The sequence below is a fragment of the Bubalus kerabau genome, chromosome 1, assembly GCF_029407905.1.
Source record: "Bubalus kerabau isolate K-KA32 ecotype Philippines breed swamp buffalo chromosome 1, PCC_UOA_SB_1v2, whole genome shotgun sequence".
Taxonomy (NCBI): domain Eukaryota; kingdom Metazoa; phylum Chordata; class Mammalia; order Artiodactyla; family Bovidae; genus Bubalus; species Bubalus kerabau.
The window spans coordinates 33,723,056-33,737,759 of record NC_073624.1 but is presented as its reverse complement, the minus strand read 5'-3'; the positions used below and the strand labels follow the sequence as shown (position 1 = coordinate 33,737,759).

The 14,704-nt window shown below is 43.8% G+C and overlaps 1 protein-coding gene across 1 annotated transcript; it reads right to left on the bottom strand.

Annotated features, from left to right (window-relative positions):
* Positions 1–7,581: 7,581 nt before the first annotated feature.
* Positions 7,582–14,184, bottom strand: LOC129646064 (uncharacterized). The gene is made up of 3 exons (XM_055571745.1): positions 13,157–14,184; positions 10,370–12,148; positions 7,582–7,901 (listed from the first exon to the last, which is right to left on the bottom strand). Exons 2-3 carry the CDS (start codon positions 11,091–11,093, stop codon positions 7,681–7,683), a joined length of 945 nt encoding a protein of 314 aa, XP_055427720.1. The 5' UTR covers positions 11,094–12,148; positions 13,157–14,184; the 3' UTR covers positions 7,582–7,680.
* Positions 14,185–14,704: the final 520 nt, after the last annotated feature.

Here is a 14,704-nt window from a genome sequence, read left to right as displayed (position 1 = left end):
CCTAGAGGCCTGTAAACCCTAGTGGACCATGGACATCTGAGTAGTTTAACTCCTCTGGCACACTGGTGTCCTCCACACAGTGGCACCATTGTTTCTCATCAAAGGAGATTACTGCAATTTGCGTTAAAGCTATGAGACTGTGGACTCCTCCAGGAAAGGGACAGTTCCTTCTTTGTAATTGCATCTGGAACAGCGTGTGGTTTGCAGTATCTGCTTGGTATAGGCAGTGAACTCCATCTCATGTTACTTTTCCAGTCTTTGCCCACACATACTTTTGTATCCCTTTGCAGTCTTACAATAATAAAGCACCTTGTATTCTTTGCATTTTTACAGGGAGGTTTTGGTTAGACCTGACAGCTAGTTGATTCCCAATCTTGAGAAAGAAAGAGAGAAGTTCAGGAGGGGGTAGTCAAAGTGGAAGGTGATTATCTAGTTCACTAGATGACAGTTTGATAATTTTTTTTTCAATAAAATTAAGACCATATCATTTAATATATTTTTCTTGTGTATGGTCTATGGGCATAAAGTTTTGGGATCCCCTGGAGAAGGAAATGGCAACTCACTCCAGTATTCTTGCCTGGAAAATTCCATGGTCGGAGGAGCCTGGTGGGCTACAGTTCGTGGTGTCACAGAGTCAGTTAAGACTGAGCACACACGCAAACAAGATTGATAAATTCTAGCAATCTGCTGTACAACTTTGTATAACCTGTAGTCAACAATCATGTATTGCACACTTAAAATTTAAGATGGCAGATGTATTCATAACACAATAAATGGAATTTTGAAAAAAGAGAAGGATAATGATTGTGCCAAGAAGAGGAAATGTTAGCTTGTCTTTGGGTTACTCTGAAGGAGTTAAAAATAAACTGCTCTCAAATCGAATATTCAGACTCGTCCTTTCTTTAAAGATGACTGTGAAGTATATTGCTGCCAAAGAATAATTCATTTGTATTTATAGTGAAAGAACATATCTTTGTAGTGCCTCTTGTTTTGTGATTCTGTATGTGAACAAACTCAACACACAGAGAAGTCATTTAATTCATTGATTTGCTGGCATTTATTGCATTCCAGAAGCCAGGCCTTGTGTGACACTTCAGGAATGCCAAAGCAAGATGGCCAAGACACAGAACTTAGTGTTTTGATGGGGAAATAGGCAGACCTCAGTAGAGTGCAGTTTGTGCTTTGATAGAAATGCATGTGCTGGGGTAGGCAAAGAACAAGGGAGAAGTATTTAAACTAGAGTGAGTTTTTGTTGGCTAAGATGACTCGTGCAATACTGTTTAAGTGTAAGAATCTCTTCTAGGCTGAAGGAATAGTATTGGAGAAGTCACAGAAGAGCAAAACAGCTTCCCAATGAGAAACTGGGAAACTAGAAGTAGTTCACTATAATTTGAGCATATGACACGGGTGGGTTTGTGATAAAAGATGATAAGCTGCTGCTGCTGCTAAGTCACTTCAGTCATGTCTGACTCTGTGTGACCCCATAGACGGTAGCCCACCAGGCTCCCCCGTCCCTGGGATTCTCCAGGCAAGAACACTGCAGTGGGTTGCCATTTCCTGAGGGGATCATATGGGCCAGATAACAGCACAAAAGGCTGTTAGGGTCCAGACCTTGTGGACATTATGAACATAAGACTCACTCCATTCTTTCAACAAATCATTACTGCATAACTACTGTGTGCCAGGCACTTCGCCAGGCCCTGGAAATAGATGGAAGGTGCTGGAAAGTGCTCAATTTCTTGTATTGAGTGTATCCTAGAAGTATAGTGAATAGGATTTGTGTATCCTAGAAGTATAGTGTATCCTAGAAGTATAGTGAATAGGATTTGCTGACAGGTCAAATGAGGGGCGTGAGAGAAGAAGGAAGACAAAAGTGGTGGCAGGGTCTTTGGCCTCTGAGCATTAGCATTCTTTAATGTTGGTGAATCTCACCATCAAGTGGGTAGGAATGAAGTCACACCAAAGTCTGAATCTAGGGATCAGTCAGTCTCTGGTGATGTAAGAGTCCCAGCTCTGCAGAAAGTGCCCTACCCTTAGTATTTCTGGGAGTCCTCAAGAGCGTCTTACATGTGCCCATGAAAATGAAAGTCCTGGCTGCGACTTATAGTGACTGCAGTTGCTAGAGACCCACAGACTTACTTCTCTCTCTGGAGCTACAGCTAAGACTTTCTTACTGGTTTTTTAACACATGGATTTTTTTTTTTTTTTGGAGTTGTACTATATGTCTCTGTGTATGTGTATGCTGTTGTTTAGTTGCTCAGTCCAGCTCTTTGTAACCCTATGTACTGAAGCCCTCTGGGCTCCTCTGTCCATGGGATTGTGCAGACAAGAATACTGGAGTGGGTTGCCATTTCCTTCTCCAGGGCATCTTCCCGACCCAGGGATTGAACCTGCATCTTCTACATTGGCAGGCAGATTCCTTACTGCTGGGCTACCAGGGAAGCTGGGACATAAATATAACAATATAAAATTGTATTGTATATAAAATTTTATATTCTTTTGTTGTTTGTATCATTACAGTATAAAGTCTTTAAACTTTCTGTTAGAAGTTATTTAAAATTACTTTCAATGAACAGACCATACTTTATTTAGCAATTCCTTATTGCTGGACATTTTTATGTAAGGTAATAATCCCTAATAAATTTGTGTATAAATTTGTAATGATGTAGGCAATAGTTTCTGGAATAGATTTCTATAAAAGAAATTACCCAATTAAAATGTATCTTCGTTTGAATCCAAATTAAGATTCAGTGCTTTATCTGGGTAGGTTGGCCACATTACTATTCATGTATAAGTTATCTCTTGCCACACAATAAATTACCTTAAAACTTAGCAGCTTAAATGAACAGACATTTCTATTTCACAGTTTCTGAGGCTCAGTTCAGTTCAGTTCAGTCACTCATTCGTGTCCTACTCTTTGCGACCCCATGAATCACAGCATGCCAGGCCTCCCTGTCCATCACCAACTCCCGGAGTTCACCCAGACTCACGTCCATCAAGTCAGTGATGCCATCCAGCCATCTCATCCTCTGTCGTCCCCTTCTCCTCCTGCCCCCAATCCCTCCCAGCATCAGAGTCTTTTCCAATGAGTCAACTCTTCGCATGAGGTGGCCAAAGTACTGGAGTTTCAGCTTCAGCATCATTCCTTCCAAAGAAATCCTAGGGCTGATCTCCTTCAGAATGGACTGGTTGGATCTCCTTGCAGTCCAAGGGACTCTCAAGAGTCTTCTCCAACACCACAGTTCAAAAGCATCAATTCTTCGGCGCTCAGCCTTCCTCACAGTCCAACTCTCACATCCATACATGACCACAGGAAAAACCATAGCCTTGACTAGACGGACCTTTGTTGGCAAAGTAATGTCTCTGCTTTTGAATATGCTATCTAGGTTGGTCATAACTTTCCTTCCAAGGAGTAAGCGTCTTTTCATTTCATGGCTGCAGTCACCATCTGCAGTGATTTTGGAGCCCAAAAAAATAAAGTCTGCCACTGTTTCCCCATCTATTTCCCATGAAGTGATGGGACCGGATACCATGATCTTCGTTTTCTGAATGTTGAGCTTTAAGCCAACTTTTTCACTCTCCTCTTTCACTTTCATCAAGAGGCTTTTTAGTTCCTCTTCACTTTCTGCCATAAGGGTGGTGTCATCTGCATATCTGCTGCTGCTGCTGCTGCTGCTGCTAAGTCGCTTCAGTCGTGTCCAACTCTGTGCAACCCCATAGACGGCAGCCCACCAGGCTCCCCCATCCCTGGGATTCTCCAGGCAAGAATACTGGAGTGGGTTGCCATTGCCTTCTCCAATGTGTGAAAGTGAAAGTCGCTCAGTCGTGTCCGACTCTTCCCGACTACCAGGCTCCTCTGCCCATGGGATTTTCCAGGCAAGAGTACTGGAGTGGGTTGCCATTGCCTTCTCTGCTGCATATCTGAGGTTATTGATATTTCTCCCAGCAATCTTGATTCCAGCTTGTGTTTCTTCCAGTCCAGCGTTTCTCATGATGTACTCTGCATATAAGTTAAATAAGCAGGGTGACACTATATAGCCTTGATATACTCCTTTTCCTATCTGGAACCAGTCTGTTGTTCCACGCCAAAGCCTTTGACTGTGTGGATCATAATAAACTGTGGAAAATTCTGAAAGAGATGGGAATACCAGACCACCTGACCTGCCTCTTGAGAAATCTGTATGCAGGTCAGGAAGTAAAAGTTAGAACTGGACATGGAACAACAGACTGAGGCTCAGAGAGAGATTTAAATGTCTAGTTCTAGCTACAGGTTTCTCATGAGGTTTCAATCAAGTTCTCAACTGGGACCACGATTATCTCAGGGCCTGACCGAGCTAGAGAATCTGCTTGTAATGTGGCTCATCCACCTGGCTGTTGGCAAACCTCTGTTCCTTGCTGGCTGGCTGTGTGTCCAAAGGCCTTGCTCAGCTCCTAGCCACATGGGCCCCTCCACAGGGCAGCTCACAGTATAGCAGCTGCATTCCCAGAGCAAGTGATTCAAGAGAGAGTGAAAACCAGTACAATCAAGGGCATCCCAGATGACACTAGGGGTAAGGAGCCCACCTGCCATTGCGGGAGACTTAAGGGAGACATAAGAGAGGCTGGTTCGATTCCTGGGTTGGGACCCTATGGATTGTGTCCCAGCAAACTCCTCTGTCCATGGGATTCTCCAGTAAGAATATTGGAGTCAGTTGCCATGCCCTCCTCTGGGGATCTTCCCACCCAGGGATCGAACCCACATTTCTTATGTCTCCTGCATTGGCAGGCAGGTTCTTTACCATTAGTGCCACCTAAGAAGCCCGAATACTCTGTCCATGGGATTCTCCAGGCAAGAATGCTGGGGTGGGTTGCCATTTCCTTCTCCCGGGGATCTTCCCAACCCAGGGATCGAACCCAGGTCTCCTGCATTGCAGGCAGCTTCTTTACCAACTGAGATATGAGGGAAGCCCAAAGACTAGATTGATAGCCCCAGATAGACAATAGATCTGGTAGAATTTTTTTTACAGCCCATGAGAGAGTCCTACATGGTCACCAAATCATAGGTTTTCCTGGAAGATGTGACGACAATACCTGTGGGGGAGAAATTTCAACTTGGCCAGACTCTTTGCTGGGATGTAACCCAAGATGCTGAAGGACTGATGTTGAAGCTGAAGCTCCAATACTTTGGCCACCTGATGCGAAGAGCTGACTCATTGGAAAATCTCCTGATGCTGGGAAAGATTGAGGGCAGGAGGAGAAGGGGGCGACAGAGGATGAAATTGTTGGATGGCAAAACTGACTCTAGGACATGAGTTTGAGCACGCTCCAGGAGATGGAAGCCTGGCGGGCTGCACTCCATGAGGTCACAAAGAGTCAGACATGACTGAGCAACTGAACAACAACAACCCAAGATACACCTCTGTCAAACAGAAGTAGTAAGTAATAAACAGAGTGAAAAATCCTGACCAAGGGGACTTCCACTGATACAAAATTGTTCATGGTTTGGTGTTTGCTGCTACTGCTAAGTCGCTTCAGTCGTGTCCAACTCTGTGCGACCCCATAGACGGCAGCCCACTAGGCTCCTCTGTCCCTGGGATTCTCCAGGCAAGAATACTGGAGTGGGTTGCCATTTCCTTCTCCAATGCATGAAAGTGAAAAGTGAAAGTGAAGTTGCTCAGTCGTGCCTGACTCTTTGCGACCCCATGGACTGGAGCCTACCAGGCTCCTCCGTTCATGGGATTTTCCAGGCAAGAGTACTGGAGTGGGGTGCCATTGCCTTCTCCGGTTTGGTGTTTGAGACCTTATATTTCTTTAAATTTGAACTGGCATATAACACCTGGAATGAACAGATGAATTTTTCAATCTATAAAAAGACAAATGTTTTTTAAAAACATGGATATATTAATGCTAAGGAAATGATCTCAAATAGTAGGTTGGAAAGAAGCTGTAGAAAACAAACTTGAAAACTTTCATGAAACAAGTAAAAGAAGCATTCATCTGTAAAGAAATGTTACTGTGGAAGCTCAGATTATTTAGTGGACTTGAAGGACTTCCTAGATCCTTATCTGTTAAGAATTTTAGGAGAAGGAAAAGGAGGTGCCTTAGAACTCCTGATCTCAGAACCAGTCAGGCCTCCAGCTATTAGAGACTGTGAACTCTATGGGAGGAAGAAGTCGATAAGAGTGAGGCCAGAGGGTGGGAGAGCTGCCTGTGGTATTCAAAACATCTGATAAGAACTGTCTGCTAAGCAATGTATCAGCTTTTTACAGGCAAACAAAACCATGGTTCTGTGACTTGTTTGGAGGGAAGCAGGTAAATTGTAACTGCCAAGGGAGCCATCCACTGTTACTGAGGATGCCAAGGCAGGGGCACGAGAAGGGTCGGAAAGATACCAAGATTTTATGTTCCACGAAGCTATGGACCCAACCCCTCAAAGACTAGATTCAAGGCAAGAACAACAACAGCAACCAGAGAAGATCCTGAACGGAGAATGTTTCTGGAACAATACTGTGCAATGTGGTGAATGAAAAATTCCCACCACTTTTTTTATGTTAATAGAGAATGACTGTTTTTTAGAAGGACAGTGGTAAAGAACCAGCCTGCCAGTGCAAGAGACATAAGAGACGTGGGTTCAATCCCTGGGTTGGGAAGATGCCCTTAAGGAGGGCATGACAACTCACTCCAGTATTCCTGCATGGAGAATTCCATGGACAGAGGAGCCTGGTGGGTATAGTCCATGGAGTCACAAAGAATCAGACATAGCTGATGCGACTTAGCACAGCACAGAAGGATGTATTCATAATTGTAGTTATTAATAAGTATAGTTATTTTTGGAGAACTTGGTGCCAGGCAGACTGCTGAGTATTTACATGTGTTATCTCATTTCAGGTTCTTGACAACCCTTCAGTTCAGTTCAGTCACTAAGTCGTGTCTGACTCTTTGAGACCCCATGCACTGCAGCACGCCAGGCTTCCCTGTGCATCACCAACTCCCAAAGCTTACTCAAACTCATACAATCCAACCATCTCATCTTCTGTTGTCCCCTTGACCTACTCCCATAATTTACATTTTAAGATAACAGAATTAGCCAGAAGGTTTAATCCAGAGACTGTCCTCAGGCAGGATGCATTATTGTTATATAATCCTTGTAAAGATCAAGTCCACTCCCATAATTTACATTTTAAGATAACAGAATTAGCCAGAAGGTTTAATCCAGAGACTATCCTTAATCCAGAGACTGTCCTCAGGCAGGATACATTATTGTTATATAATCCTAAGGAATGTAGAGAAGGAAAAAAAGTTTGTTCTTTCTTCCTCCTTGAGAATTTCAGACCCCTCTCTCCTTGGGCACCCCTAGACTCCTTATCAACTTGCCTAGGAAATGACTCTCTCATTCCCCCCTTTTCTTCTAGGAGAATTATGTTGCCTAGGGAAAAGGGACGTCGTTCTCGTTCCATAACTGCTTCCAAGCTGACAAGGGGCGTTGTCCCTGAATTGGTGAGGCAACATATTCTCCTAATCCTCATATTGAGGATATCTGATCCAGGGGCCCCAAATAGTAGTTGGAGGAAGCTGCAGCAGTAGCAGGAGTTTGAGCAACCATTTGTAACTTAAAAGCTTTCATGTGGCTAGAAACAAATCCAGTTATACAGTTACAGATGCAGGGAGCAAACAGCAAGAACAAAACAATCAGAATCAAAATTAAGTCACATTATGTCCATAGTTAAAGTGCAAAGTGTTGCACCAGTCCATTTTAGGGTTGGTAAATGTCATCAGATGAAGAAGAGGCATCGCATGTGATTGTTGTCGAAGGTATTCACAGACTTGGAGGGAAGTCTTTTCCTTGAAGTGGAGATGTCCACCACGGGAAGCCTTCCACCGATGAAGAGGGGAGTGCTCCACAGACCCAGCAGTTAGACCAACTGTGGAATGCAGCATAAGAGTGAGCCCAGGACAGGAATGCATTGTTTTGAGGATACTTAGAATCAGTGTATATATTTACCCGCTGCCCTTTGCTTAACTCTAGAGCTCGGGTCAGGGCCACAAGCTCCGCTAACTGAGCACTGGTTCCCTGGGGGGGAGATTTTGCTTCCAAAACCTGTTCAGCAGTCACCACAGCGTAACCTGCTTTACACTTTCCATGCCGAACAAAAAAACTGCCATCTGTAAATATTTCCATGTCAGGATTGTCTAATGGGGTATCCATTAGATCCTCTCGAGCTGCATAGTTTAAAGTTAGGAATTGGGAACAATCGTGATCAGGTGTTTCATTTTCCTTCTCAGGAAGGAAAGTGGCAGGATTTAAGTTTCCACAAACTTTAAGCTTAGTTACTGGTCCTTCTAACAACAATGACTGATGTCTAAGAAGCCTACTGTCTATCATCCAAATATTAACCTTAGAATTTAAGATTCCACTCACATCATGAGAAGTCAGTACAGTAAGTTTTCATCCATTAATTATTTTTAAAGCTTCAGGTGCTAATAAAGCTGCTGCCCCAATTACTCTAAGGCAGTGGGGCCACCCACGTGAAATTACATCTAATTCTCTGCTTAGATAAGCAATAGGTTGCTGGTGAGGCCCTCAGAGTTGTGTCAAAACTCCCAATGCCACACCTTTTCTTTCAGTGACAAATTAAATTCTGACCCTGTGGGCAAGCTCAGAGCTGGAGCTTGCAGGAGAGCAGTCTGAAGAACCTTAAAAGCCTTTTGAGTTTCTGGAGACCAAACCAGTTTGTCGGTTTGGGCCTGCTGAGTTTCAGCTATAAGTTTATATAAAGTCTGGGCAAGTTCCCCATAACCCGGACCAAATGCGACAGTAACCTGTGATTCCCAAAAATCCTCTCAATTGTCTTAAAGTCATAGGTAGGGGATGATTTAGTATAGGTTTAATTCTCTCGGGGCCTATGGCCCTAATTCCTTCTGATATGATTAGGCCCAGATATCTAACCGATTGTTGACACATCTGAGCCTTTTCTCTTGATGCCTTGTAACCACAGCCTGCCAGAAAGTTTAAGAAATCTTCTGAGGCTTGCGAACAAGCTTCCTCTGTCTCAGCACAGAGCAAAATATCATCTACATATTGTAACACCACCGCTTCAGAGCTATTAAAGTTTTGTAGATCCCGTGACAAACTTTGTCTGAATAAGTGAGGACTGTCACGAAATCCCTGGGGCAAAACTCCAGGTTAACTGAGAAGCTGGCTGCGTAGAGTCTTCAAAGGCAAATAGAAATTGACTTTCTTCCACCAAAGGCACTGAATAGAAGGCATCTTTTAAATCAATTACTGAGAAATATTTGGCTCGTTCAGGAATTTCAGACAATAGAGTATAAGGATTAGGCACCACGGGGTGTAAAGGAACTACAGCCTCATTTATTATTCGTAAATCTTGAACTAGTCTCCATTTACCATTTGATTTCTTTATACCCAAAATAGGAGTATTGCAAGGACTGTTACAGGGAATTAATAGTCCCTGCTCTTTTAAATTTTCACTGATGGGTTTTAACCCTTTCTTAACCTCAGGTTTCAGTGGATACTGCTTCTTATGTGGGAATATGTGCGGGTCTTTGAGCTTAACAACTACAGGAATAGCATTTTGTGATCGACCCACAGATTTTCCATCAGCCCATACTCTAGGATCTACATTTTGTTCAACTAAAGGGAGAGAAAGGGAGGGCCCCATATTCAAGAAAACAGAGGCATGGACCTTGCTCAGTATATCCCTTCCCAAAAGGGGTGAGGGAGATTCTGGCACGATCAGAAACTCTTGTGAAAACAGCACAGAATCCCAGTTGCAAGATAAAGAATAACTGAAATAATACTTTTTGGCTCATCCAGACAGTCCCATTACGGAAGCGGATCATGAAGAAAGTGGGCCAGGGGCTTCAGTAAGCACAGAGTAAGTTGCCCCAGTATCTAAAAAGAAATCGAAGGATTGGCCCCCCACAATTATTAATACCCGGGGTTTCTCAGGTGTAATTAGGAAGGGAGCTTGTGTGAGGACCCCCGGGCACCTTCAGTCCTGATTGTCTTGAGAGTCCGACCCTGGAGATCTACGCCTCTGGGGGCAGTCTCTCTTCCAGTGTGGTCCTTTGCAGACTGGACATGGAGCCGGGGGTGGCTTAGATGCCTGAGGGCAATCCCTCTTGAGGTGCCCCTCCTTTTCACAGTAATAGCAAGCCCATCCCTTTTCACCTGGGCCCCTCTGGGCATTTTTCTCAGGCTGTTTAAGAACGTTTTTCATAGCCATGGTGAAGGCTTCCGCGTTTTCCTTTGTCTTTTTTTGCCTTTCTTTCTTTTCCTCATATTCCCTACCATAATAGACTGTCTGAGCCAGTTGTTACAGAGTATCTAAAGACTGATTTGGTCCATACGCCCATTTTAATAGCTTACGGTGGATATCTGGAGCCGACTGAGTGAGAAATCTATCCTTTAAGATCACTTTTCCCTCTTCACTTTCAGGATCAATCTCAGTGAATCTGCGAAGGGCTTCTCTCAATCTATCTAGGAATTTACCAGGAGTTTCCTTCTCCTCCTGTTCTATGTCTGCAAATTTGCCATAGTTTAAAGGCTTAGAACACACCTGCCTAAGTCCTTCAAGAATACATCTAACAAAATGACTCTGATCCCATCTTCCTTGAGCTGTGTTGTAGTCCCAGTCTGGTTCTGTAGTTGGGACTGCCTGATTCCCAGTGGGGAGGGCCGCTATCACGTTCTCCATCTTCCCTACTGATTCATTACCAAGCCATTCATCTCCATAAGCAACCGCTTTTCCCAAAACTCGAGTCTTTGACTTGGGAGTCAGCGTTTGTCCCAAGATATACATTACATCCTTCCAAGTGAGGTCATAAAGCAGAGTAACACCTTTAAAAGCTCTAATATATTTTTCTGGGTCCTCTAAATTGTCTCCCAGATCCTCCTTGATTCTTTGTATTTCTTGATAAGAAAAAGGCTTAGTAACTCTCACAGACTGATTATTTCTCCCGGTGGGTGTTTCATAAAGAGGCAACAGCTTGTGTGGCTGTTCCTCAGTCTCTCTGGCTGCTCTGTGCATATGATCCCCGGGATAGATTGGAGAAACCTGTTTTTCCTCTTCTCTTTGTCTCCTGTCCTCCATCTCATCTCTTACTTCGATGGTCTGAGTTTCTACTGAAACCAGAGTAGTCTGAGGTCGTATTGAGACAGGAGTTGTTTGGACCTCCACGTGGGCAGTTTGAATCTCAGTTTGGATTTCCACTGAGACCAAGGCAACCCTTCTGAGGGGGGGTTCTCTGGCTTTCAGTTTGCTCAGCTTGGAACCCCAGGTACGGGGGCAAAGTAGGAGGACAGGAGGGAGCTGAAGGTTTCACGCCCAAATCTATACCCTTAGGACATAAGTCTGGCATATTTCGCAGAGAGAAAAAGGCAACACATATGCTACTTCTACCCATTTCCCTTGTTCTTTACAGAACCGGTCTAATTGTAGAACAGGAAAGTTATGACCAACCTAGATAGCATATTCAAAAGCAGAGACATTACTTTGCCAACAAAGGTCCATCTAGTCAAGGCTATGGTTTTTCCTGTGGTCATGTATGGATGTGAGAGTTGGACTGTGAGGAAGGCTGAACGCCGAAGAAGTGATGTTTTTGAACTGTGGTGTTGGAGAAGACTCTTGAGAGTCCCTTGGACTGCAAGGAGATCCAACCAGTCCATTCTGAAGGAGATCAGCCCTGGGATTTCTTTGGAAGGAATGATGCTGAAGCTGAAACTCCAGTACTTTGGCCACCTCATGCGAAAAGTTGACTCATTGGAAAAGCCTCTGATGCTGGGAGGGATTGGGGGCAGGAGGAGAAGGGGACGACAGAGGATGAGATGGCTGGATGGCATCACTGACTTGATGGACGTGAGTCTGGGTGAACTCCGGGAGTTGGTGATGGACAGGGAGGCCTGGCATGCTGTGATTCATGGGGTCGCAAAGAGTCGGACACGACTGAGCGACTGAACTGAACTGAACTGATTATACTTAAGAGACTCTCCAACTGGCCACCGTTCGCCGTCCTCCAATGGATACCATGGCCATGCAGTATCACATAGGAAGACCAGATGCGTCTTCTTTAAGCCCTGGGGATCAAATTTATCCCAGTTTTTCAGGATACAGTTCAAAGGAGCGAGGCTGGAATTGTTAGCTCCCATCTGTAAGAGAGAAAAAAGCGACCAGTGCCATTTTTCTACCAGAGGCATCCCTCCCTGCTCTAGATGGGGGTGTAGACAGACTTTACACCAAAAGTTTTTCCTTCCTGGTCGGACTTAGTCTGTCCCTTACTGACACAGGCGCCGTCCACGTCCTTCCCGGTTCTACCACCGAGATGGGGTGGGAATGTACCAGGGGTAGACCTGATAGCATCCCTACTTGATGTCCAGCTCTTCACCTTTAACCTTGCTTGCCTCTGAAGCCACCCAGGGTGCAATCAGAGTAACCTTCTGGAATGCCTCCCAAGCTAAGACTGCTGGGGAGAATATTTGTCACCTGTGCATGACCCTGAGTATTTCCCGTCCACAATAAGACCGACACAAACATAAACTGAGATGTTCTTTCCAAGCATCACCACACCAGTATAAGAGCCTCCTCTGGTCCACTAAGAACCAGTGTTACCAAAGGAAAAAACCCATTGCAGTCCCAATCTGAGTAACCTTTAACCTCAGAGATGTTCTCGGAGCTAGAGCTCCATCTAGCTTCCTAACTTCTGATTCCTAACGAGGCTAGGCGCTTTCTTGATTACCAATCCAAGTTTGGGACCTAAGCCACAGTACACAGTAACAGTATAGATCACAAGTCCCTTGAAAGTCTATGATCTGATAGATTAGGTTAGTACTTCTAATTCCCAAGGAGTTAAGAAATGGTCAAAGAGACCGAAAAGTTTGACTGAGAAAGGAGATTTCGGTCCACACACTTTGCCCATTTCTGGTCGGTTCCTGAAGGAAACATTGGGTGCCTCTTGGCATTGGTAGGTTGGTATAAACCCCCGACAGGTTTCTGCCATAAGCCGTATGAGATCACTGTGGAACCGCAGAGCAGGGCTCCTTACTTGCTTCACGCAGGGCATGTCATTCATTCACACAAGCACACCGTAGAGTTAGTAAAGCACAGCAGAAAACGTGTTCGCTATGAGAACAAAGAACTAGAGCTCTAAGTATCCTTACCTTGTCCTGAAGGATGCCAGATGAACCCCCAAGATGAAAGGTTGTTGTTGAATCACATGAAGACACCAGGATTCTTGGCCCCTGGAGGAGAAGAATTCAATCCGGGGCCAGAGACAAGGCTTGATCGCTCAGAGCTTTTGTGTAATAAAGTTTTATTAAAGTATAAAGGAGATAGAGAAAGCTTTTGACATAGGCATCAGAAGCGGGCAGAAAGAGTACCCCCTTGCTAGTGTTAGCAATGAAGTTATATACTCTCCAATGAATCCAAAGAATGTCTGGAGGTTGTAAAGACCTCACCAGACCTACTCCCATAATTTACATTTTAAGATAACAGAATTAGCCAGAAGGTTTAATCCAGAGACTGTCCTCGGGCAGGATACATTATTGTTACATAATACTTGTAAAGACTAGGTCTACTCCCATAATTTACATTTTAAGATAACAGAATTAGCCAGAAGGTTTAACCCAGAGACTGTCCTTAATCCAGAGACTGTCCTCAGGCAGGATAAATTATTGTTATATAATCCTAAGGAATGTAGAGAAGGAAAAAAAGCTTGAGCTTTCTTCCTCCTTGAGAATTTCAGACCCCTCTCTCCTTGGGCACCCCTAGACTCCTTATCAACTTGCCTAGGAAATGACTCTCTCAGTCAGCAAAGTAATGTCTCTGCTTTTTAATATGCTGTCTAAGTTGGTCATAGCTTTCCTTCCAAGGAGCAAGTGTCTTTTAATTTCTGCGGTCACCATCTGCAGTGATTTTGGAGCCCAAGAAAATAAAGTCTGTCACTGTTTCCATTGTTTCCCCATCTATTATTCATGACGTGGTGGGACCGAATGCTATGATCTTAGTTTTCTGAATGTTGAGCTTTAAGCCAGCTTTTTCACTCTCTTCTTTCACTTTCATCAAGAGGCTCTTCAGTTCCTCTTCACTTTCTTCCATAAGGGTGGTGTCATCTGCATATCTGAGGTTATTGATATTTCTCCTAGCAATCTTGATTCCAGCTTGTGCTCCATCCAGCCCGGCATTTCACATGATGTACTCTGCATATAAGTTAAATAAGTGGGGTGACTATAATAGAGCCTTGATGTACTACTTTCTCAATTTGGAATCAGTCTGTTGTTCCATGTCTGGTTCTAACTGTTGCTTCTTGACCTGCATGCAGATTTCTCAGGAGGCAGGTAATGTGGTCTGGTATGGTCATGACAACCCTAACCCTTTTATTTTTTTGACCTGGACCTTCAACTCTTAAAATAATCTCCAATGGTAGATAAGAAAACTGAGCCCTGTTTGGCTTTTTAAGGAACTTTAAGTGCTCTTCAAAACCCCAGGACTAGCAAGTGCTTAGGATGAGATTTGAATGCAGAATCTTTTTTTTTCTTCTTTGCTTTTTACTTTTTAAATTATGAAAGTATGATAACACATTTACAAAAAACTTGGAAAATACAGAACAAAGTTACATATAGTTTCACTGTGTATTACAATTATTTTTTTAAGTAGATAAATGAAGATTTTTAATTGGAGTTTCAATGTCAAACTCTCAATAATTAATA